The following is a 26,514-nucleotide window of genomic DNA, read 5'->3' as shown; positions in this document are numbered from 1 at the left end:
ATGATTTACAAGGGCATCTTCAAATGTTCTCTATCAATAAACACTCAAACGCAATCTCTTTAAAAATCAGTTGCTATATTAAAAAATTCTATTGAGAAATAAAGCCCAAGAGAATACATTAAGCAATTTACAAAACTCAGAGATTTAAGTAGGAAAAGTAGCAAACCAGAAAATACAAAACAGCTGAATCATACTCTTCATGACTAAGTGTGAGGAAGATCTTTTTAATCTAATTGTGACGCAATGTGGAGAGATCGCTGAAGGCGGGCCTGGCTGGAGAGCCCGAGGTACTTCTCAGCTTCTGTGAAAACTCGTGTCACTTGAGTTTATGAAAACCTTTAACCAGAACAACGCCCTTTCTCTGTCCCTCTCAACCATGTTTGATAAGCAAATTGTTGCTCTACTTAAAAATAAAATGAAAAATGATACCTTAATCTCTCCAAAAATGCCCTTGACTCTTTTGACAACAAAAGTGATGATCAGGGGCCCTTCCAGAGTTGAGGGCTCCAAATAGGTCTTCACAGACAAAGACTCGGGAGCGAACTGAACCACTCCATTGGGATCTCCAAACTTCTGTATCTAAAAGTAGAAACAGCAGAGTGAATACCATATATAACAACTATGGATGGAAATACAGTATCCAACGTATCAATCAATGCTGAAGAAATGGAAGAGACATAGAAATAATACTTAAATCTATCTAGCTATCTGACTTTTAAACCTTCTTTATTACACTGAGTGTTACCTAAAACAAGCAAGTTCTTATTCTCCAAGGATAATGGGAATAAGTGTCCAGAAAACTACAATTCGCAGAATCTCAAAAGGATAGTATTTTCATGCCTCAATTTAGGTTCATTTTGCCTTATGTTTGTTTTGTTTAATCAGTTAATTTTTGCTAACTTCTTTCTACTGGTTATAATACAAGGTAGAGAGAGGCAAAAGGTCCAAGTGATACTTAGTTTTATGTGTCAATTTATAGATTATGGTGCCCAATTGTTTGGGCTACTGAAAACAATGCAGAGAAATGACATCTTTTAAGTTTGGATAATACTCTTGTCTGGGGTCTGTATCAGTCAAACTTCTCCAGAGAAATAGGGAGAGAGGGAGGAAATGAGAGAGGAAATGAGAGAAGAGGAGAGAGAGGGAGGAGAGATGGATTGAGGGAACCAACAAGTTCCCCAAGCTCTGGGTGTTCTTATGTTGAAATTTGGGGGGATAAAGAGGTTGACAGTCTTGGCAGAGGACTATTTCACACTACCAGAAAGGATTCTAAAGCAGAGTATTGCAGAATAAACCATCTCTTTCCCCAGTTTACTTTGGCAGAAAAAGAAATGGCAAGTGGGCAGTCTAGCAGGCAGAAAACCCAGGCACGAGGTGAAGGTGTGGTCTTGAGTTTGAATTCTATGGGGCAGGCTGGAAACTCACACAGGATTTCTTGAGGCAGATATCTTCTCCTGAAATCTCAGTATTAGCGCTCAAGGCCTTCAACTGATTGGTTGAGGCCCACACACATTATCAAGGATAGTCTCCTTTACTTAAAGTAAACTGATTGTAAATATTAATCACATCTACAAAATACCTTCATGGCAACATCTAGCTGTGTTTGTCCAAACACTTTCTGCCCTGATGGACTGGGTGGTTCCTATCAAATACGCTGAATGTGAATCTAATCCAACACATCATTGTGCTAGTTGAACAAGTACCATTCTACCTTCACACAGTCTGACTTGAAACTGGTTACTAATGTTTATGTATTCTGATGGCAAAGAGAGCCAATATTTAGGATGACATCACAAATACCTCCTCCCTAAATGTGGCAAATATTCACCAAATTTTCTTAGAGAATATAAAATAAGTATGTTTCACTGCATTAAACCCTTCTTAGAACTAATACCATTAATCAGGATATGTAAGAAACTAACTTAACAACCATAGGAATTATGGTTTTATAACTTTCAATTCATCATAAGCCTACCAAGTTTCAACAAGTGTAAATGCATTTTCTGATAACTCCACTAAAAATTCTGTGGGAAAATAAAAAGTCAGACTTACTGTTAACGTAACAGCATTAGCTCTGGAGTCTAACTTAGCTTGCCCCTTCGCAAGTGTAAGCTTAATAACGAAAGTCTCTTCGACTTCAATTTCTTCATGAGGATGAATGGTCAGAATTATGGTTCTCACGCCACCTTCTCCCTCTCCAAAATGGAAGGCCCCGCTCACTGGGTCTGCGATGTCTCTGTTCTGTGGTGGTAAGGCGTCCTGAGAATTGGGTCCTACTACCTCCCAGTTCACCTGCAGGGCATGTGTGTATGTGAGTTTTAAATAGAAATGATCAGTTTTAAACCAAGAATTACTTTGCAGGATATGTAGCATTAGGAAAAAATACACATATATATATGAATATTATTCTAGAATATCTCCAGCAAATTCCTATTATTATCTCTCAATTTTTTAAACAATGATATCTGCAAATGTAAACTGCAGAATTATAGAATATCAGTTTTCATGAATAACAATGTCTAAGAAAAAAAAAGAAATCTGAATACCTGGTCAGTTTTCATCATCACAGGATAACAAAAATATAGAAGTACATATTTTTAAAATATATACTAGAGAAATATAAAAAAATTAAATATATGAATACAACACTATCTTGCTATGTGCACAGGTTATGTCAATCAAAACCTATTTGAATAATGAAACCATGTGAAAAGTCTGCTGGGTGTGCAACCTCTTCTAAATCTACTTAAATAAATTCCCAGTATAAAATGAACAGAAACTTTCATAACTTGTTATAAGGAACAAAGAAAGTTTCTATGTTATAATAAAGGCATTTTTAAAAGTTTCTATAATTTAAAATTTTATGCTTCTCAATATTCATAAAGAAAGAAAACTGGGCACTTCTGTTTGCTTCTTTTATCTCTCATCAGCATTGCACACAACTGATCCTTTCCTTTTTCTTAAAATATTGTGTCCTGTCTCTCTTGAGTTACACGATGCTCACACAATACAGGCTATCCTAGTGTTCCTCTGCCTTTACTTCTCAATCTTTGCTGGTTCTCCTTCCTCAGACCCCCAGAGGCTGGCAGCCTGGGGCTCAGGTCTGTTTCCTTCACATCTCTTTCTACACCCCGTAGGCCCCAGAGTTTCAAATGTCTGCATTTGTGTCAACACGGTCCCTGTCTGCAGCCCTAACCCCAACCCACACTTGCTCATCCCCCTCCCTATTTGACCCCTCTATTGGGATGTCTCGTAGGTATCTCAGATGGACAGGCCAAAACAAAACTCTTGATTCTCCCCCAAGCATCTGTATTTCAGTAAGCAGCACTGTAATATAACTGGTTGCTAAAACTAACATTCCAGCAGTGACCCTCAATTCTTTCTTTTCCTCAGCCTCCACTAGCCCAATGAGGTGTTCTTCCAAAACATACTCAATGTCTATTCACTTCCGGCTATCTCCACCTCCACCCTTGTCTGAGCTGACAGCTCTGCCCTGGACAGTACAGGACAATCATCTACTAACTGCCCATTCTGTTTCCAATTCAGCTTCTTGACAGTCCATTTGCCTCACAACTGTCCTACGTGAGCTGTTTAAAATGACAACCCAATAACATTGATATTAGCGCCTTGCTTAAAACTTTCTAACGGCAACCTATTTGCACTTGGCATAAAATCTTTAACTTGCTTTAGGAGGTTCCCTGTGATCAAACACCTACTGAGCCTGCTGAGCTATCCTGTGCTGTGACCCAGCATCTCCAGGTCCCCAAACATTGACCTCTTCAGATCTCAACATGCCAGCCTTATAGATCTGCACTGGCTTTCCCTTTCCTCGAACACTCATCCCTCCAACAATGACATAACCACCCGTTTCTCATCCTTCAGCCTTTGGTTTAAAAATCACATCCTCACCATCCCATCTAGAGTAGCTAGCAGGTCATGTGCAGTTGTGAATCTATTTCACATTGCTGTAAAGCACTTAGTATCATCAGATCATCTTTCTTTTATTTATTTGCTAACTATTCTAAAAGTTATATGAGAACACGCCCTAACCAGTTTGGCTCAGTGGATAGAGCGTCGGCCTGCAGACTGAAAGGTCCCAGGTTCAATTCTGGTCAAGGGCATGTACCTTGGTTGCGGGCACATCCCCAGTAGGAGGTGTGCAGGAGGCAGCTGATCAATGTTTCTCTCTCATCAATGTTTCTAACTCTCTATCCTTCTCCCTTCCTCTCTGTAAAAAATCAATAAAATATATATATATTTAAAAAAAAAGTTATATGAGAACAGAGACAAGGTCTTGTTCACCAGCATGTTCTCAGTGCCCACAACAGGGTCTGGCACCCTGAAAGCTCTCAACAGATACTTGTTGAATGAATGCATCTACCAGAATCCATCCTTTAATTTCTTACTTGCTCTCAAGAATTCCCTGAGGTCAGCTGTCATACATTTTTATGGGCTTCATAGGACTTAGAAACTGCTTTACACCTACTAGGTGATTAATAAATATTATTGATTGTGAATAAATAAATGAATATATTTGAGGAAAAAGAAAATCCAACACCAAACTTAATTATCAAAAATTATTTTTAAGCCCGAACTGGTTTGGCTCAGTGAATAGAGCATCGGCCTGCAGACTGAAGGGTCCCAGGTTCGATTCCGGTCAAGGGCATGTACCTTGGTTGCAGGCACATCCCCAGTAGGGAGTGTGCAGGAGGCAGCTGATCGATGTTTCTCTCTCATCGATGTTTCTAACTCTCTATCCCTCTCCCCTCCTCTCTGTAAAAAAATCAATAAAATATATTTTTTTTAAAATTATTTTTAAAACCATGAGAATAATAACTCTACCTGAATCTCTCCTGAGAGTCCTCCAGTCCGCTCCAGCACCAAGGGTAAAGTCATTGTAGAATTGGGATTAGAAAGAGAAATTCTGCTTTGATTAAGAAATCTTACAACACCAAAGGGAGAGTCACTCTTGGTGATTGTGATTCTGCTCACTAGGTGGCGTCCAAGGACCGCTCCACCAGTAGCTCCAACGAGCAGAATTTCAACGGGCTCCGCAAATTCACTGCATAGCAAGAAAGAGCAAATCTGTGAATCTAAGTACATGAAAATGCTTTTAAAATCCAAATAACTAGTCATTTTCTTAATTGGTCATTCAAGGCACAGCAGTCACACTCCAAGTAGGAAGAGGAGGGTGATCAGCTAAAGGCATAAATGATTCACTTCAATATTATATAACCTGGACTGGTTAATAGATCTTTTCCTCTTTTTATTTGCTGAATGCATCTACATTCTGATTAGACTTTTCAAATCTAAATTAATAAAAATTATTATTCCTGTATTTGAAAAAAGTAACATACAATTACAATGGTCTCCCAATTCCTTTTCCCTGCGCCAGTGCATCCCTCCCCCCGCCCTAAATTTTATCACGTGTTTTTCAATGGTCACATGCATATTCTAAAATTCTATTACCAGTGCAAACCATAGGTAAGGAAAGGAACACAATATTCATGTTTTATGTATGCCCATATTATAAGTAGTCCCCCATCATTTCTGGTTTTGCTTTTCCTGGTTTTAGTTACATACAGTCAAGTGGGGTCCAAAAATATTAAATGGAAAATTCCAGAACTAAACAATTCATAAGTTTTAAATTTCATGCCATTCTAAGTAGCATGATGAAATCTCCCCCTGACCCACTACATCCGAATTAGGACATGAATCATCCCTTTGTCCAGTGTATATATATATCCCACCTTCAGCCACTTAGTAGTCATCTCAGTTATCAGATTGGCTGTCTGGGTATCACAGTGTTTTGTACAAGTAAACCTTATAGTAGCCTAATGCTGTCACAACGCTTATGTTATTCACCTCCCTTCATCTCATCATCTCATCATGTAGGCATGGTATCATCTCACATCATCGCAAGAAGGGTAAGTAGAGTACAATTAAGATATCTTATTACAGTATCCTATATAATAAAAGCCTAATATGCTAAGTGTCCGGTTATCTGGTCATCCGTTCAACCAATCAAAGCATAATATACTAATGATATGCTAAGACCACTCAACCGCTTGCTATGATGTGCACTGACCACCAGGGATCAGACACTCCAACTGGTAGGTTGGCTTGCTGCTGGGGTCCAGCCAATCGGGACTGAGCGAGAGGGGCCGGACACACCCTGGAGCCCTCCTGAGGTCCCTCCCCGGCTGACCAACCTCCCACAACCCTCCCTGGCCCTGATCATGCACCAGTGGGGTCCTTCAGCCTGGCCTAGCCCTCTCGCAATCCGGGACTCCTTGGGGGATGTCGGAGAGTCGGTTTTGGCCTGATCCCACAGGCCAGGCCAAGGGACCCCACTTGTGCATGGATTCGTGAACCAGGCCTCTAGTATTGTTATAATTGTTCTATTTTATCATTATTGTTATTAATCTCTTACTATGCCTAATTTATAAATTAAACTTTATCCCAGGTATATATAGGAAAAAAACATAGTATATAGGGTTGCAGACTATCTGCAGTTTCAGGCATCCACCGGGGGTCTTGGAATATATCCCCTGAGGATAAGGGGCGAGTACTGTATTCTCATTTCACTAAATTGTTACCTTTCATGGTCATCAATGATGGAGACATTTATGAAACTTAAGCTCTGCCCATGCTGAAATGTGACTGAATCCCCATGCAGCAGATAATCGACGCCAGGAACCGCAGAGGAGCTCTGAGAGGTGAACTCAGCTGTCACGCGGCCGTGTGCTCCATGCAGCCTCACCACTGGAATCATGATCATCCCGACATCTTCCTCCACTGAAATAGGCATTTGCAATTAACTGGTATGTCAGACAAAGCAAGTAACGTTTATAAGATTCAGTCAAATTAAGCATGGCCATTAAACATAATGGTACAGTGCAAGTACTCAATGTGTCCACAATTCATTTATCACTTTAAAAAAATGGTGAAAATCTCATGACTTATTTTTTTTTTTTGGAGAAATGTAGTTTGCCAGAAGTTGAAAGTTATGGCGAACCGTCTAAGTTAGAAATTAAATGACCTATGTAATCATCAGTGTAGGCATTCCTCCTCTCTGTGCCACATACAAATAAATGACAATTTATTAGAAAGTGGATATTCACTGATTTCTAATCCACAAAGAAAGTTATACATTGCATAACTTAAAATGTATTCATAAAAGCATTTGAAATATGAATATTTCAATATTTCTAAGGTTAAACACAACTTTTTAAAATTGTTTTGTTCCTAACCATTCATCTTTGGCACACATAAGTGAGGTTCAAGATTGCCCAAAGGTAACTCAAAATATAATTTTAAAATAAATGCGTAAATATATAAATCTATAAAGGCATACACAAATACATATAAGGGTATACACGTACATGTACATACACACACACACACACACACACACACACACACACACACACACCAGAAACTTTACGTATGAGAATTCAAACTGATAATGTCGAGCTCAGGAAATCTATAATTTAGAAAGTGGTGGTAAATTTATAAATAAGGTTACTGAACCTACCTTCGAAGGCAGTATACCTTGGGTCAAATTCAATGACGCCCTCTGCATTATCATTTGTCATTATTATGATTCTGACCATGGAGATGTTTCCTATTTCAGGAGGCTGATCTACTTGAAGTCCATTTTCTTGGATGGTAAAATCATACCCTCTTGCAAAGTCATAAAAAAAAATAAAATAAAATGAGTACATAATTTCCTACCATCAACTGAATGGTCCTCTTAGCTCCTATAACTTAGTCCTATTAAGCAATTTAATACTTTTTAAAATTCCCGATACTAAAATGCTTCTTTTCTCCCCCCTGAAACGCTGTTTGAAACAGATTTCTGTGCTGCTCGCGATTATCACTGCCTGCATGAAGCCAGAACTAATATAAAGTTATTAAACTGAGGCAACGGGGAGATAACAGAACTATAAGGAAATTGGGAAGAAGTGGTCGTAAAATAAAACGCTGGGGCTGGGGATGCACTGCTGCACACATTCTACAGTAATGGGCCCAGAAGGCAATGGGCATCAAACTGCAGTGCACGCAGACAGAAGCCAGCTGGGCTGGACATTCACGGTGGCAGGCTGAGAGCTACTTCAAAGAAATAATGAGTGTTGTGCCACTGGAGAAATTTCAAGCTAAACCTTCAAGATTCAAGAAAATATTTTAGTATCTATGGAAAACAATTACAAATCAATGCCTCTGTTCTTTAATATAGATGGTAGTTTATTTATCTAATGACATTCATGCAAAGGAAATTTCCTTTTTTAATATATTGATATTATTCCCATTAAAGAAAATTTCTGACTTTATATCATTTCAATCCCTAAAGCTAAAAATGGCACTAAACCAGTGTAATCCTTCCTTTAATTTCCAAATTCTATTTACCTGGTATTTTTACCCCACCTACATTTCAAAGGGTTGAAAGCTGGTTAATAAGATTATATATAAGGCAAAATTAGAAAAAAGGGAATTAAAATATTAAATTATCAGAGAATGAGATGGCCTCCATATGGTTCATTCTTGATGTTCAATGGAAACACGGTGCACATTAATGACTGGCCCTCTTTGACTCGATGTTTTTACCCCCTTTAAAACTGGTACTGGGAAAGCAAGCATCTACCTCATTCACCCATGGAGAAGACAGGACAGCTTTCATTGACTCCAAGAAGAAATCTCTCACTCCAGCCCATGCCGAGGTACAGAGACAGGGGGAAGCAAATTCCCCAAGGCAAGCTGACCTTCGACCTAGAGAACAGTTACTCTATTTCTTCACCAAATTACTCCTGCCCATGCCCTGTTCAATTCTATGGCTGCCCAGAGTGACTGCATGTAACAGAAATACATACTTTCAACTTCCGGGGTGGGGAAAGTTATATTTTAAAACAATGCATAGTGAACAGTCTTTGTTATAATTTCCTACCACACACAGTCCTAATGTCACATAAATCCTTGGAAGAGAAGGGAAAGAACTATTTCAGTTTTGTATTAACCCCTACACAACCTAGCACTACTTTTCCTTTCTTCCTGCTTTGTTTAACTTTCCTACTTTTCTTTTTTACTTTACCTTTCGAGGAGTTCCACTTTTGTAATTACTAGAGAAAATTCCTCAGGGCCTTCAGGAAGGCTATCATCAAGTATTTCAACCTGCACGCTTTTCGCCATCTCCCGTGCGTCAAAGAGGAGCTCCCCCGGTGCAGGGACAAAGTCCATGCCTGCCTCCGCGGTCCCACTCACTGTCTCATACCAGAGCCTCACGGGACGGAGCGATCCACCCGATCGGATGACTGTGACGTTCACCTGCAGCCAGAAGAGGTTCTTTTATTTGACGTGGATGATGAGCCTACCAGACAATACTTAATTTTTATGAACTCTAATTCAATTTACTAGGATTATGTTGAAATTATAAATAGATTTATGAAAGTATGGAAATGATAGGTCCAAATAACATCAGGAGGAAATGAATCAGTTGGTGAAAACTTCAGAAGAACAAGGAAACACGTTTTAAAGATCACTACAAGATTTAAAAAAAAAAACAATGGTATTTCCAATTTTAAGCATTTCAGACTCTACCCTTTGTGCTTCCTCTAACACTCGAAGCTGCTCCTGTGAAAAGGCGAATCGGCCGTAGGGGAGGTCACTGGCCACCACTGTGATATTGGCGGTGCTGCTGGCTGCACTCAGTATTCCCCCCTCACTGACACCAGTGAGCCGGAACTCATAGAAACACTTTTCCTCAGGAATGTCATCATTCAAAGCCTACAGAAGGACAGAAAGGGCCATTCGCAGCAAAAACTATAATGTTTAAAGAAAAATATCTATCAGATAAGTAACAACAACAAATCTGGGATATCAACCATCTCCCAGCACCCACCCACTAACCACACACATACACACACACAGACACACACACAGCAAAGGGCACAACAGAAGCCAGTAACATTAATACCTGGATCACTATAATTGCTGCAGACTGTCCTTCTCTCATTGTCAGTTTTCCTGATGTTTCAGCAAATTCCCCCATGGATGCGGGGAAAATCCTCCAATACACTGTGACCTCTCCCCAGATCGCTGGGCCACGAACCAGGCTACAACAATACACACATATATTCAATACAATTTTTATTGAAGGAACTTTTCCTGGATATTTGCTCTCTTTCAAAAATAAAAAATTGTCATTTATTTCAGAAACATTATGCATTTAAGTAACCCTATCTATCAATTACATACCACAATAAAGTCTTATACTTCCAAGATAGTAAGAGTCAAAGTACTGAACGCATGTAAATCTACTTGACAAGAATAATAGCAAAAGCTGAACACTAGAAGTGGAAGATCTAAAAAAAAACATTTTAAAGTTATTTACAGATTTTTCACAAAATGTCAATAGCCTAAACGAAGTTCTCTAAAGGACAGAAACATTTCACACATGCAATGCTAATGGACAAACTTCCAAAAAGGTAGAGTTTTCATTCAAATTCAGCTACTTTACTGTTAGCTGCTGCCCCACACCTCATGAAAAGATTTGTAATAAAGTCGCCTAAAGCATCCCATCTATATATATAAAAGGCTAAGTGACCGTCCAACCGTCCAACTGGTAGCTGTGACACACAATGACCACCAGGGGGCAGACGCTCCAACCGGTAGCTATGAGGCACACTGAACACCAGGGACAGATGCTCAACACAGGATCTGCTGAGCTGCAGTGACTTGGTAGCTGCGATTCTCGGGTGACACACCCCGGAACCAGAGAGGAGGGAGCCCAATTCCGGGGTGCGTCACCCGAATACCACCCACTCGCAATCCAGGACCCTTTGGGGGATGTCAGAGAGCTGGTTTCGACCTGATCCCCACAGGCCAGGCTGAGGGGCCCCACCTGCCGGAAGGACCCCACTCACTCCACAGACGCCCTTCAATCCCCGGTGCTGCCAGCCGGGGAGAAACTACTAGAGGTTGGCTCCAGGGCATGTCCAGGCCGTCTTGCCCAGTCCCACCACATTGGCCACCTTCTAATTAATTTATTTTCAATTTGCACGAATCGTGACTAGTAGTTATATAACAGACCCTAATTGTAGAACACTTAGAATGCTTGATTCAGATGATTTTCTAAGGAACAACTTTGCAGCTGAGACACAGAAGCTTACAGAGATGAAGTAATGCTCATTTTACATCGCCAGTGACGGACGGGGCTAAAAGCACAGATCTGATGTCAACTCACTGCGCTCTCCTCAGAATGAGTTGTGCAAATCACCCAAGAAATATCAGAAACCTCCTCAAGATCTGACTTCAACATAAATCAGAATATGTCTTCAATTTTCACTAAAAATGTTTTCTACTTTCCACAGGACATCACCAATACATAAAATAACAATGCTTGAAGAATATGCATGTGTTGAGAACAATGTATTTAAGGCATAAAAATGCCAATTATTTACACAAAACTTCAAAGCCCCAACCCAGGCAAAGAAAGATGACAACATCCTTACCTGATGATAGCAGTCCCATTATATTTTGCTGAGGGTTCCCCAATGAGGATGTGCCTGGAGGACGGTGCGATCCCAACTTCTCCTGAAGCTCCCTTATCTCCCCGAAGGATTATTGATGCGCTACCTAAATTGAAGATGATATACAGGGTGTCCAAAAAAATATATACACACTTTGAATGATTATAGAGTCAGTGTTTATTAAGATGCAGTTCATTTTCAAAATTAAGTGAGTTATCAGCTGTTAAAGTGTGTACACATTTTTGGGGACACCCTATACATACAGCTTATGTAGCAAACACAAGTATTCACTGAGTATATGCCTGCAATGTTGTAAGTGCTTTGCATATACTAATCTTATGAGTTAATCCTCATGATAATCATATAAGTTAGATATTAATATATCCTCATTTTACCAATGAGGCATTGAGGAGACTGAGCAAATAACTTGTCCAAGATCACATTTTAATGAAAGTGGGCAATAATTCCACTATCACTCCCACAGGAAGCAAGTAGTTTCTACCATTTGCATTAATTCACTTCTACAGTAACCACTTTGCAGCTCACTGCAATTGGCTATCTGGCTATGTCTATTATCTATATGGCAAAAGGAAGAATTCTTAAAGTTACCTTTTATTTTTAATTTTCTGGCTATTATGTACTTATAAGCATCTATAAAAATGTGCCAAATAGTCCTACTAATCTATAATAATAAAAGCATAATATGCAAATCGACCGAACAGCTGAACAGCAGAACGACCGATTGGATGACCTTCCAGACGAAGCTGGGGCTGCGAGGGCCGAGGCAGCCAGGGCTGCGAGGGCCACGCCCCTTGCGTGAATTTCATGCATTGGGCCTCTAGTATAGAAATAAAAACTACACTAAGTGATTTGATATTCATATTGTAATTGGGCAGTAAGTTGAAGAAAATGGTTTCTAGAAGCACACGGGGTTTCATGAAACAAAGGACTGGATTACTGTACTCTCACTTTCTTTGGCAATGAATTGATGAAACCGAGAGTGGTTTGTCATGTGCAAATATGTCACAGTAAGAAATATACTATGAATTTTTTATATTAACAAATTATTTACCCTGATACACTCTAATACAGCTACCCTAGGCACATACAGTGATGCTCTACAATTGTGAGAATTTCCTTGATCATGGAATTCTGTTTTTTTGGCCACAGATCCTTGTACAAGATGGAGTTTTTGATGGCCAAAAAAGGATAGGTAAGTAAGCTTTCATCTTGAAGTTGCTGGGCTGTTTTTCATGGTTATTACTGTTTTTACCACAATGAAACCATTTAGAACCATTAAGCCTTTCTCTCCATATCTAAGAAACAAACTTTAATATAGACCATAAGCAAATAAGAAATATGATCCCTGTTTCTGAAATGTCAAAATATCTATGTAATTACTTCCTGATGAAAATAAAAATAGATGAGCTGGAATGGACATAATATGTTTTAAAGAAATGTTTTATTACAAAAGTAATATGTGATCAGTGCAAAAAATATATAGAAAATACAGGTAATCAAAAACCACTATTAATATTTCAAGTAAATCATTACATATTTATGACATGCATGTGAGAAAAATGGAATTATATTAAACATGTTATAAAGCATGCTTTATCAACATAACAATTATCCATGTAATTAAGTGTTCTTAATTTGTAATGTAATTAAGGCCTTTTATAGCATAGTAGAGGCCCAATGCACAAAATTCGTGTAAGAGTAGGCCTTCCTTTCCCCTGGCTGCTGGCACCGGCTTCCCTCGCAGCCCCAGCTTTGTCTGGAAGGACGTCCGGTCTAATTAGCATATTATGCTTTTATTATTATAGATTCTTTTGAATAGTTGCATAGTATTCTGTTATATTTAATCAGTCTCCTACCTGGTTAAATGGATCATTTAGGAAGCTACATATTTTATTCCATAAACATTGCTAAAATAAACACCTTCATTTTTTAAAATCACGTAGTTAAGCTGTACGAAATCTTGGACATATGACCTTACTAACACTGGGTATTATAATTTTAGTTTTAAAAATTCATTAGCTGTAATACATGGTAGAAAAATGATATCTTTATGTTTTAACAAACATTTTAGGGATTACAAAACCTAATGTAACCTATTTTAGTACTATTGACTATTTGGTTACATTTTTCTAAGAATCTACTGTTTAATTCTTTTTTAATATGAATTTCTCTTACCTTTCACTGGAGATATTTCTGCCTCATCAACTGATATCAGCTGAATGGTGAAACGCCTGTCCTCTAACACAGTGTCTTGAAGTGTGTGCAATACAATGGTCTTCTGGGACTCAGTCTACACCAAATGACAGGAGTAATAAATTCTCCAGATTGACTGACGTCATATTCTGAATGTTCCCATTTGCAGGATACTGTTTAAATCCATAAGCATTCTTAAAGTATATCATTTTTCCCCTAGAATTATGGGTTGCTTCTAAAGAGAATTACTATATAAAAGTGAGCTCTGACCATAAATGCTATTCAAGTTCTTAATAGAAAAAAAGGGGGGGATTAGCACAGCTTCTAAATTTACTAAAAATTTTCAATGATTAAAAGTCCAATCTCTTAAAGAGAGCTATATGGTCACAGCATGAGGTAAAAACACAAAGGTCAGAGGTTTACCACTTATAAAGGTCATCTTTCTACTGCCCATTTTGACCCTGCCCTCTACCCATCCCTGCTTCCTTCCCATTCCTCCCACTGGTGTTGATTTCAAGAGCGCTCACTATCATTCCCTCCCTCTCGCCTTACACTTAGCTCAGGAATTTTTTGGGGCATCTGTGTTCAGTGTAGGCTGGAAGGGAAGGGACAAAGGAAAGCAAATATAGAGAGGACAACTAGATTAACGCTTTAAGACATAACCAGGTATCATTTTATTTTTACCTTTCTACCTCTGCATGCTCATAAAACAACTCATTGTCCTATGCATCACTAATTAATTTTCTACAGTTTGAATTCTGCTGTTTATTCCTTCTCATGTACATCGTAGTTCTGTAATTGTATTTTTTCTCTGAGATTTTTAATATTTTTCACTCAAGCTGTTCTCCATAATTCATTATTTCTATTTCACTGTACTTTTAAAAAAATTCTGTAAGAGTTTCTAGGAAAATGTATATTTCCTGCCTCGACCTAATCATATGTATTCATAGAAAAATTTATCATTTATGAAATACAATGAATCACTTCAATGACTTTATTTGCTTAGATTTGCATTAAAAAGTGCTTTACAATTTTTAGCATTTTTCTCTCTCTTAATGCTTATTTCTTTTTTTGTTAATTCTTATTTTGTGAGGTTTTTAAAAACTTATGTATAGGTTCCATTTTTCTGGTTTTTAACTGATTTGCTTCTTATTTTATCTTTATTAATTTAGAAAAGATGTTCGCAAACATGATTCTAAAAGCAAGGTGGAAGATACAGCCAGGATTCTCTCATTTGAGGCTTTATGTACTGTTACAGAGCTAGGTTTTCTGTGCGTATGAGAAAGCCACTGGATTGTTTTAAGCAGGGGGCGACATAACATGATATATCTTATAGAATGTTAACCCTGTCACTGGCTCAAATAACGGACAGAAAAAGGAAAAGATTTAGAATAAGGTACAAGTTAAAAGACTCTACCTAATGAAAGATGATGGAGGCATGCATCGTCACAGACATGATAGAGAAAGACCAGCGGTGAGAAAGGGCACTTCAAAGGGAAACTGACAAGACTCGGTGACCAAATATATGCACGAGTTACAGAATGGGTGGAGAGGGGGCTGACACCCAGATGTCCAGCTTGGTTGACTGATTTTGCCCTCAATTAGGAAAGAAAATGTTGACAGAAGAGTAGTTTTGATGGTAGCAGAGAGGCAGTGACTGAACTAAATTTTATTTCAGATATCTAGGGGTGTGTTGTGTGTGTATTTGTGATTTCCCCCCTACAATACATATAATTTCAAAGGAAGTCCAGACATAGTAAATACTATCAAAAAAAGTCATAAGTAAGACTATGAAGAGGATAAGCAAGCAAAGACAAATTAGAGAAAAACTGCAGGGGTCCTGATGCTGAGTATACCTCATCGAAATGAAGTGTCCCATTCAAAGGACTGAGGTCATCCTTAGCCATCTCATCCACAGTCCACTGCAATCGGACGGCTCCTTTTCCTCCTGGCGACCGGACTACTGTCAATGTCACATATGAATCAGGGTCATCAGACAAAAGGGATTCATCAACCATTACCTGAAAGAAAGAAAAACCCAATAACATTTTTTAAAAAAAAAGTAGGGAAGACAAACAATCTTATTTCTATTTACAATGACTGGAACTTTTGAATTTAGAATTCGGTCTATACAGCAGAAAAGATACTTCACAAAACCCCATTTCCTTTTTGTCCTAGACACTCAACTACTTGGTATTTCCCAGTCACCCTTGCAATTATTTGGAGCATGTGACTGAATTTTGACCCAAAAATATAGATAGAAGTAACATATGTTATTAATAGTCTGGCTATCAACTTCTCACACAAGCCTCCATATCCCTGCCTTCCCCATTTGCCAGGTGACGAGAAGGGACTCTCGGGACCTAGAGGAGGACAGAGTCACAGGATGGAAAGAGTCTGCTGCCCAAGATGCCAGTTGATGGAGAGGTGTCTGTTAGACCCCAACTAGGAACACTGATGTAGGACACGTGCATAAAGAAGAAATAAAATAACAAAAAGAGAAATACTTTGTTAAGGAAGATTTGGGGGTTCTTTTTATGACCATCAGGCACCCCACATAATATAGACTTAAACTGCCCTCTGAATTATGCAGTTTGCCAACTTTAGTAAGTCCAAATTTAAAAGAGATTTTATTATTATGACATAAAGACAGAAGGAAATTTAGTATGTTAATTGACCAATACTATTTATTTTCTACACAAGAGACCTGGTTCAACTGAATGACATATATTGAGACTCTGTGAAGCAAAGTCCAAATTGAGCCTATTATATCCACCTATTATGGAAATACAAAACATAACACAATGCCTTCCATTTTCAAGACAGACAGACACACTTAACTAACATTTAATTTAATCTTGTTTTGGTTTTTCCATGAGATTTTGCATTGGTGCCAAGGGTAGGGATTTGGAGGCAACTGACATTTATTTTCTATTATGTCAGTTTTTGCACATAAACTTATTGAAGCCTCACAGAAACCTGAGGGCCAGCTACATATACATATACTTGGAGAAGAGGAGCCTGGAACCTGGTAGAGATGTTTGACTCCTGCTATGCCAACCACTCCTCAGAGGCCAGAAATATTAAACAAGAAATAAAGAAAGAAAAAAACCCACTATAAACAAACTGCACAGAGAAGTCCTTTTTTGTTTCCACAGATAACATTTTAGCTTAGGTTTCCCAAGATTTCCTTGGGCCTCGGCTATTCCCAGTGCTTTACTATACTTGGCATATTGTTCTTGTGAGCAGCTTAAGAATTTTGATAGATTTATATTAACAATCTTTTCTCAGTGTTCCTCAGTGCTGAATCTAATCTGTATCATCAAATGAGGTTAACAGAATGTTCACTGTGTGCCCAATAGTGAATATCTTAGATACAAGTTAAAAGAGAAACTCCATGTGATCAAGAGCCTTTGGCAGTAAGAAAGATAGAATCAAGGAAAGTAGCCATAAAGGGCTGGTAATAAGCTAATATTAATACCAGCAATAATAAAAACAGCAATTGACATCTACTGAGTATAAAGACTAGTTATAAGAGCTTCACATATATCAACTCATTTACTCCTCACAACAAGGGTTATATAGCAGGGTTTGGGTGGCTCAACTCTTACTATTAGACTATAAGACAAATTGAAAATTGGAGGCTACTGCAATAAGCTATGAGATCTCAGACCAAGGGTGCACTAAAATTTATGCACTAAAGTAGCTAAGATAAAATTAATAAACAAAAATTATTTATTAATAGTAACATAACTCTTCATTTTCCCTAACAAGGAAAGGAATTCGTAAATACACCATCCAGTATGTAAGTCCAAAAAGAGTGACAAAGTTAAAAGCAAAAGCATTTTATAAGGTTTCACCAATTGGAGGTTTGATTATTAAGTCCTGAACCTTTTATCTAACTTGAGAAGCTAACAGAGACATTGTATAAAAATTAAATTATATATTCATATGTATTAAAATATTTCTTTGCACATATGCATAGAAAGCCTAGATGGAAATACACAAAATATTAGTGATGTCTATCTCAGGGTAGTAATATTATGGATACTTTTACTGTTGTCTTTATAATTTTTGTATTTTCCTAGACCTTTTATGTTGCCTGGAGACATTCACAGCTACTCTTGTGAATCTACAACTCCTTACACACCCTTAACTCTGCTTATTCCTTTCCAGGAAAGAGTCTCATTAGGCTATTGCAATGGAAGTATGGTGTCCCTCTTATGGTTTCCATTTTCTTATGAAGCTGAAATTTCAGTTGTTAAATCATTAGACAATTATTATGGTATCTTTAAAATTTGGAGCATCTGTAACATCCAACACTGATAGGCAAGTTATAGGACTAGCACTACATCTTTACAGCAATAATGGCAATGAGCATTAGAGCAATTTGTTATTATATAAATGATCGATGGTGTATTGCTGACTACCTATAAGTGACAATGACATATGGATACATGAAAGTTATTGTGTATCCCAGAATTATCTAAATATTTTTATTATTTCATTTTAGAATTTTCTTTAAAAGGTAAAGTCATAACAATTATTACATAATCATCATGTAGTAATTACAATATTGTTTTATGGTCCTTTATTTTATATTTAAGATGTAGGGATAACTTAGCAGTAGTCATTAAACCTGGCTGCACAAATGAGTGGTTAAGCATTTTTTCTCGCTCAATGGTTGAACCAAAAATTGGGCTACCTTTTCCAGATCTCAGAAGTAGACAGCTAATGAGAAGTAAGAGGGAAGAAAGAGAAGAAATACAGAGAAATGCATGAGCTGGAGTGACTGTGGGTTTTTGTTCAATATAAGTCAAGCAAGAGTACCAGAAGGCAGTGTAATATAAACACCTTCCCAGCTAAATCCGTCTTCGGTGGAACACCAGACCCGTGACAGAATCAGGCCTTGTGATCAGGATGTTGGTCTGCCAGCAGGGCAGGAAGAGAACAAATGTATGGGGGGAAAGCACATCTTGGTTTATTACACTTAATAAGTAGGAATCTGGATCCCTCAATAACAGCCTGATGTAAGAATTATCATTACTATCAAACTGCATAGATTGGATGATTGGCCTCTAATACCATAGCCAACTCAAAAGATCCTTGAAAAGAGAATCACAAGTGAAGGGTTCTGAAGAGGTTTTCTTAAAAAAACATGAAACACCTTTCCACTAAAAATTACACAGAAAAAATTAGTCTAGGGGAAGCCCCTCCCCCAATGTATTTCACTTACAGTCTTTTCTTCAAATCCAAATACTCCAAATGGAGAATCATTTTGTGGAATCACAACAGTTACTACAACATCATCACCAAGTCTGCCACCTCCAGTCACCCTGATTAAGGAAATACTAAAAGTCTCCATGAGTTCAAATTCCACATCATCAATTATGGTTATTTCTATCATGGCAGTAACCTACAAAAGAAAAGGAAAGAAGGAAAAGAGAGAGAAAGAGGAAGAAGAAAGGAGAGAAAGAGGAAAGAGTACATAATGTAATATCAATTTTTGAACATATATAGTTTATTTTTTAGTTAAAATTTAAAAACATAGTAAAAAAGAAAAATGCAGGATTATTTGCCTGTTATGTTCATAATAGCATTTTAAAGTCATACATTTATTGTATTTCAAAGAAATGTATAGTTAATTATGTTCAAGATATAGGAAATCATATATATATAATATAGTAATTATAGATACAAAAATAATGAGACCTTATTCCTTATTTTATTTTTTGTTAATCCTCACCCAAGGATATTTTTTCCATTGATTCTTGAGAGAGAGTGAAAAGGAGGGAGAGAGAGAAACATCAATGTGAAAGAGACATATCAATTGGTTGTCTTCCACACACCCCAACCAGAGCCAGGGATAGAACCTACAACCCAGGCATGTGCCCTTGACTGGGAATCAAACTCATGACCCTTAGGTGCACAAGCAACATTCTATCCACTTAGCTACACTGGCCAGGGCAATGAAGCCTTATTCTTGAACAAAAACATTTAAAATACCATGTTGGCTCTAATAACCATTGCATAAACATAAATTTTAGTATACTAAGTATTAAACTTACATGATATAAAATGGTACCATAGAAATTATCATTGTGTTTTACAATTAGAATAAATCCCATTAGTTCCAAATACTATTCTTAGAATGTAGGAAAAAAAGAAAGGCAGGAAGAAAACCCAAATCTGTTGATCCTAAATGTTCATGTTCAGGATTTTGTTCATTTGTCTTGGTCTATCTTGAAAGTTTTAATAACTTATAAGTAAGTAAAACTTAGTCCAGATGGTGATTTCACTATTCGTGATAAAAAAAATCCCAGCTAGCCATGATCAGTATGGCTCAGTAGGCTGGAGCATCATCTAGGACACCAAAAGTTGGTGGGTTCAATTTCAGGTCAGGGCACATACCTAGCTAGGTTGTACATTCGATCCCCATACTGGAGGCAACCAACCGATGTCTCTCTCTCATATCTATGTTTCTCTCTCTATATATATTTCTCTTCCTATGTCCATTAATTAATTATATACTAACAGTAACTCTGTTTGGCTTGAAAGAATTCAGAGTATAATTCATTTAGCAACCACTATTGCACAATAGTTTAATGGATGTCTATAAAATGTTTGAAGTACAACCAGAAAAATGCTAATATGTTCATAACTAGCATACTTGTCTATCTGCAAATTTAAGAATTCCATGAGATGGCTTAAAGTCTTCCAGGCCAGCACTGTCCAGTGTTGCTTTCCAATAAACATCCACTGCCCCAAAGCTTCCAGCCAGCCGGACTACAGGAACTCGAAGAATGTTCAGGGGTGGAGGTACCTCATAGGCAGTGATAACTCCAACAGCATCCTTCAAGTAAAGAATATAAGTTAAAAGGCAAGACAAAAGTAACTCTCATAAGGCATCACTTTCTAAATTTATTATTTGTACTTATAGTGGCTATATTTACCCTTCAAAGTAGAAATATATAGTTTCTACATATTCATTTAGAATTCTTACATTTAAATGTAGTATAAATAAATTTATTTAATCCTTGGGTCTAGCTCAAAGAGAACTAAGAATTAGTCTATAAGATAATGTTAAAGACAGATATTTATAAATATTTTCAAGCAAAGCCACTTATTTTGCAGAAAATATATGACACTGGCCAAACTGGCAGGCGCAAATGGCCATATCACTATAAATATATTAAAGTTCATCTCACTCTGGTAACATGAAACTTAAAGATTCCTCTGGGATCATTATTTTCTTCTATCATTATCTCAACTATTTCCATCCCAGGTCTCCGAACGCGTGGCTGTCCTGCAGAGAAGTCAGAGTTCACCAGGTACACCTTGGTGATGTTGATGATGAATCCTTCCTCCAACTCAGGAGCATCATCCTGGAGGTGAGCAGGGAAGTGGGGGGACAGAGAGGGTGCTTTATTTTTTTAAATATATTGAACATGCTTTGGATATTTGGAATGGGTAGCTCTATCACACTTTCCAAAAAGATTTCTTCCTATATTTTAACACATTCCCATTGCCAATATCAGAATCTTTGGAAATATTCAAGCTTAGGAAATAATAGTTTCTTATTAGCAAGTAAAATAATTTTTAGAATTCTATCCTGCAATTTTGAATATACTGTATTGAATATGTTACACACACACACACACACAAAACCCTCCCTCAAATGTAGGAAAAACTGGTAAATACTACATACACCTTAAAAGTAAAAGCCCTAGATTTGTAAATCTAGACATAATCCCTCATTTTAATAAATTGTTTTAAAGACTTTTACCTTATTATTCAATAGGAAATAAACAATTTCAAAAGATAAAAAGAATACATAGTGAATAGTAAAGGAACTTTTCCTCTGCCCCAGACTTCACGTCTTTCCCATGTCTTCCCCAGAAACCGTTGTTATCTAATATCGTCAATACCATTATTAGTAACACTAATGTTATATTATATCATATTTATTTAACAATATAGAATATAGTCAATATTACATATAGTATTCTAACATAAAAATACAATATTTAATTATGTAATATTATTGATAACACTATTAATCACTTTCAGTTTCATTACAGATATACACACATAAGAAAGAGACAGAGCATGGCACTAAAACCAGATCTAAACCATCTGAAAACTAATCTTAATTCAACTAATTGTATCATTCAATGAAAATATTGCCCTATCAATTCAACAATAAAAATAACCAGATTGATTTGTGCATTTTATTCATTCATTTACCATTAACCAACCAACAAATGCATCCAATCAGACATATAATCCTATTAACTACAGCCTAGACTCACCGGTAAAATGGTAACTTTGACATAAGTTTCTTTTATATTTTCTTTCATTATTATTATTGTTTCTTGTAGCACATAATCTTCATTTTCTGTAGCTTGATTATTGACGGGCAGTAAGAAATTGGGTTTAGCTATCAAGTGAATGGCAATGTCTCCGCGTAGTCCTTTATCTCGAACAATTTGTAACTGAAGAGTGGTGATGTTCTCTGTGGGACAGACATGACTCAGGTACATAAGATTTTCTATGTACTGTCAATGCTATTCCAGGCACTTAGGGTGGAACGTTCTGCACTACCCCTTTTAGGTAGTTAAGGAAAGAGAGACAAAACAAAGACAATGTACACCCGCAAGCAGTATTTTGTGCTGTGCTCACCTATTCCCAAAGTTGTGCTGAGATTCCCCATATACTGCAAGCAATCTATCCCAGTTCTAAGCCCTCCCTGCTGCTTTTCTAGCATACTCTATGCTCCCCATGTCATGCACTTTAACAGAAATTGGTGAAAATCTTTTTTTAAAATATATTTTTATTGATTTCAGAGAGAAAGAGAGAGAGAGAGAGAGAGAGAGAGAGAGAGAGACATCAATGATAAGAGAGAATTGTTGATAGGCTGCCATTTGCATGCTCCCTAAACATCAATGATGAGAGAGAATTGTTGATAGGCTGCCATTTGCATGCCCCCTACCCGGGCATGTGCCCTTGACTGAAATCGAACCCAGGACCCTTCAGTCCTCAGGCTGATGCTCTATCCACTAACCCAAACTGGCTAGGGCCTGAAAATCTTTAGAGAAGTGCATACATGCAGGTTGACCAGAGGTACTAATTACAAATGCTAAGAAGATTCTTCAAAAATGAATAAACACCAAAGTCATCATTTAATAACTAGTCTTTAGAACAATTTTGCTCTTATAGTGAGATACCTATCACAAGGCTCAAAGTATTCCATAGCACCTATTTTTTATTTAATTTTTTAGATTTTTAAAATTTTAATTTGCCATATAAATAAAGAAAAAACTGTGTGTTAATCTTCCTTACTGGTCTGTGCATTTCTAATAACCAAATACCATGTCTTTGCTTCCAGAACACACAGCACAATTTCTGGAACTTACTTGATGCTTTAAAAATATTTGTTAAATAAATAAATGAACAGGCCATTTTATTTTAAACCTATTGCTTCTGTCCCATATATACAGAAATATAAAGGCCCAGATGCATAATCACATGGCATTTTTCTCATCAACTACTTAAATGGTAGGACACTGAGAGATGCCCATGTTCCTCTTGGAAAATTTTAGAAACTTTACATAGCATATGTAAAATACATACATATTAGATAGTATATATAACTTTTTATTTAAATAAGCCAAATGACCTTTATCTACAAAAATCCATTTACCCACTGATATGAAGAGTTAGGCAGATTTCAGCACTAAGCTCAAAGGAAATAGAGACTGATTACTTTTACTTCAGAGAAAATATTATTCTAATGATTGCTTTAGATTTAACAATTAACACCTGCAGTACCACATGCATTTCTCTGTGTTGCTCCTTGTTCCTGGTAACTTGAAAATCTAGAGAGGACATCTGAGTGAGGAAAGAGGACAGATAAAGAAAGGATGAAAAAGAGAAAGTAAAATAAAAACCAATCCTCTTTGCTGTAATGATTTACTAAAATAAGATTTCTATTATAATAATAGTCTCAAAGTAGTAAAAGTATTTTTGAATGTTTGCATGATCATAAAATTCAATAATTATAAACAAAAAAGTAAAAAGGATTAAGACCTGTCAAATTAAAAAATATCACATAAAAAGAGAAATGTACATTTCTAGTAAATATTACAGTTAAATTATCCAATAAAACTTACTAGAACCTGAAAAAGATTTAACAAGATTTACCTTTAGGCTCTGCTACCCTAACAAAGAGAGACTCAGCATGCCAGCCCACCAAGCCATAGGGTGAGTCACTGGGCAGAGTGGTTATCACAGACTTGCTTCTTTTCTGATCAATAGCAGCACCTTTCGATGGGTCCTCAACCCCTTCTGTGCTAATGCGGGTGAGTGTTACAGTTACAATCTCTGATAACTCTGGTACATCATCAGCAAGAATGGTCAGGGTGATTGTAGACAGTGCCTGGCCTTCAGAAAATGAAATCTAAAATTTTAAACAAAGAAAAGTTTACCTATTTTTTCATTATCACTGTGCAGCAAGAATAACAGAGGTTAGATTTGTTTTATATTGGCCACAACTTAAATAACAAGAGATACTTAAGCAACATATCTACAAATCAAATGTCTTTCATATAAAAAGTGAAAGATTATTAAGAAAAAAATAAACCATTACTAAAACTTAACCTAATAAAATGGTAGCCAAATTATTATATCCTGAAGCCTACTTTCTATTAAAATATCAAGTACATAGTCTTTCTATGGGAATCTAAGTCCTAGATACCATATATAAAAATCTATAAACATTAAGAAAATGGCATATGGTTTAAATACTTTTCTCTACAACATTTTGGCTATGATTGCTATTTCCCTTGGGGAAACTCTGATTAGATGTTTCATTTGACAATGAAGAAATCAAAATAGTGGTGGAGAACAAAGAATAGGCAGAGATACAAATCAGAGCATCTCCCTTCCCCTTTGGTGTCTCCATTGTCTGAAGAGTCAAATCTGAGTTTGCTAAGTGGAATCAAGTTCTTTCCAATAGGGCTTCTGTCTGCTTCTTGAATGTCATTTATCATTGTTCCTCATCTCATACCTTATTCTCCAGCAATATGGCTAAAAACTACAATTATGCAAGCTAGTATTATAGGCCTATTTTGCTGACATTCATCTCGCTACTTTGAGAAGGCACTTGAGGATATAAATTCAACAGCTTCATTAATAAAACCAGGAGTCAGAAAACTACTGCCCTTTGGCCAAATCCACGTTTTGGAAATGAAGCTTTATTAGAACACACGCTCATTCAATTACATATTGTCTATAGCTGCTAGAGTGCTCCAAAGGCAAAGCTGGGAAAGAGGCCTTATAGCCCTCAACACCTAAAATATTTACTATCAAGCCCTTTACAGAAAGTGTTTACTGACCTTTGGATAAAATAATTAATTCTTTCAAAATATAGTCTACATTTAAGATACCATCATGCATTAAAATTATAATTTTAATCATGTTTATATAATACATATTAATTGGAGAAATATAATTCAGAGCACAGAACTTGAGAGATACAACTCAAAGTTTTTGTAGCTTGCAACTTAAAGTAAATATTCAATGCAATGAAGTTTGCCATGTTATTTTTAAGAACTGAAGCTCTAATCACCTTTCAAATGATACAGAAACCTGGAAATGATGGACCATAATATACATCTGTTAAGAGAACTCTTCAGAGAAGCATCTAGATTCTAGGCAAAATACATAAATTAACCTATAATTGTGGCCCTCGAGTCAAAAAGTTTGCCCACCCCTGATCTAGGCAAAATACATAAATTAACCTATGAAACCCAAGACAAGGAGACAACCCATTTTCCAATTAGGAACTAACAACTCCTTGAGCCCTCCCTTTGTGAGTCCTCTACATCTTTAGCCCATTCTGAGTCCATTTTTGAACCTGTGCCCCAATTTTATATGATCTTCCAACAGTAGATAATGTGATCCTCTGCTCAGATACCTTCTTGGGGCTGATGCACCCATCCCCCAGAGGGAATAACAGCTTCTGCATTTCTCACTGGGAACTGCCCTGGCTGCAGCAACTGTTTCACCCAAGATTATGACCCATCCAGAGGCCGACTGAAGGTCAAGGACAACTAAAATAGGGGTGCAACATCTCAGCTCCTTGACCCAGAAGGAAACAACTCCGAAGGACTAGCTTCGCTCCAGAACTCCCTCACAGGCTCAACAGTCATCTGTGGATCAACTTCTCCCTCTGCACATTCTTATCTTCCTCACTTGGTTATACGTGTATCTTCCCAATAAACTGAAACCTTCCATCTCAGATTCTATTTACAGGAAACTCACCTACATCGCTCAACATCTCTGGTCTACTTTTTCGTACATCTATTTTACAGAAACTTCTTCCCTGCTTACTGCTCCCAAAACTTGAAATCACATTTCCATTCCAATCCCAAATTTGCTTGGGTTTATCTTTCCGATAATGTAATACATCCAAAATTTGCCCAACCAATATAATGAACTTCAAAAAGGATGACTTTTTTTACAGATATTTTGGTATTATAGAAAAAACACACAATAATCACAACAATAATCTATGGTGATTAGAGAGGGATACAATCTAACACTTCATCCCTAAGGCAGGATTCGGTGCCATGCATCAATAGTAACCATAATTTATGGATCTGGAGAGCATTATGCTAAGTGAAATAAGCCAGTTAGAGAGAGACAAATATCACATGATCTCACTCATTTATGGAATATAATGAACAACATAAACTAATTAACAAAAACAGAT

General features: G+C 37.0%; 1 protein-coding gene across 1 annotated transcript in view; it reads right to left on the bottom strand.

Moving 5' to 3' along the window:
• The window catches only part of ADGRV1 (adhesion G protein-coupled receptor V1), a 462,684-nt gene that overhangs the window by 295,593 nt on the left and 140,577 nt on the right, over positions 1-26,514 (bottom strand). Inside the window, exons 54-69 of the mRNA XM_005871499.2 lie at positions 23,943-24,198; positions 22,052-22,254; positions 20,948-21,124; positions 20,410-20,592; positions 18,976-19,155; positions 15,596-15,760; positions 13,722-13,836; positions 11,508-11,631; positions 9,971-10,109; positions 9,595-9,780; positions 9,089-9,321; positions 7,538-7,686; positions 6,600-6,798; positions 4,843-5,062; positions 2,053-2,292; positions 430-579 (exon numbers count right to left, since the gene is read on the bottom strand). Of these exons, the coding sequence (XP_005871561.2) occupies positions 430-579; positions 2,053-2,292; positions 4,843-5,062; positions 6,600-6,798; positions 7,538-7,686; positions 9,089-9,321; positions 9,595-9,780; positions 9,971-10,109; positions 11,508-11,631; positions 13,722-13,836; positions 15,596-15,760; positions 18,976-19,155; positions 20,410-20,592; positions 20,948-21,124; positions 22,052-22,254; positions 23,943-24,198 (2,919 nt within the window). The remainder of the gene's footprint in view (positions 1-429; positions 580-2,052; positions 2,293-4,842; positions 5,063-6,599; positions 6,799-7,537; positions 7,687-9,088; positions 9,322-9,594; positions 9,781-9,970; positions 10,110-11,507; positions 11,632-13,721; positions 13,837-15,595; positions 15,761-18,975; positions 19,156-20,409; positions 20,593-20,947; positions 21,125-22,051; positions 22,255-23,942; positions 24,199-26,514) is intronic.

The sequence above is a fragment of the Myotis brandtii genome, unplaced genomic scaffold (assembly GCF_000412655.1).
Source record: "Myotis brandtii unplaced genomic scaffold, ASM41265v1 scaffold344, whole genome shotgun sequence".
In the NCBI taxonomy this organism is placed as follows: domain Eukaryota; kingdom Metazoa; phylum Chordata; class Mammalia; order Chiroptera; family Vespertilionidae; genus Myotis; species Myotis brandtii.
This window is presented reverse-complemented; position numbering and strand designations above follow the sequence as displayed.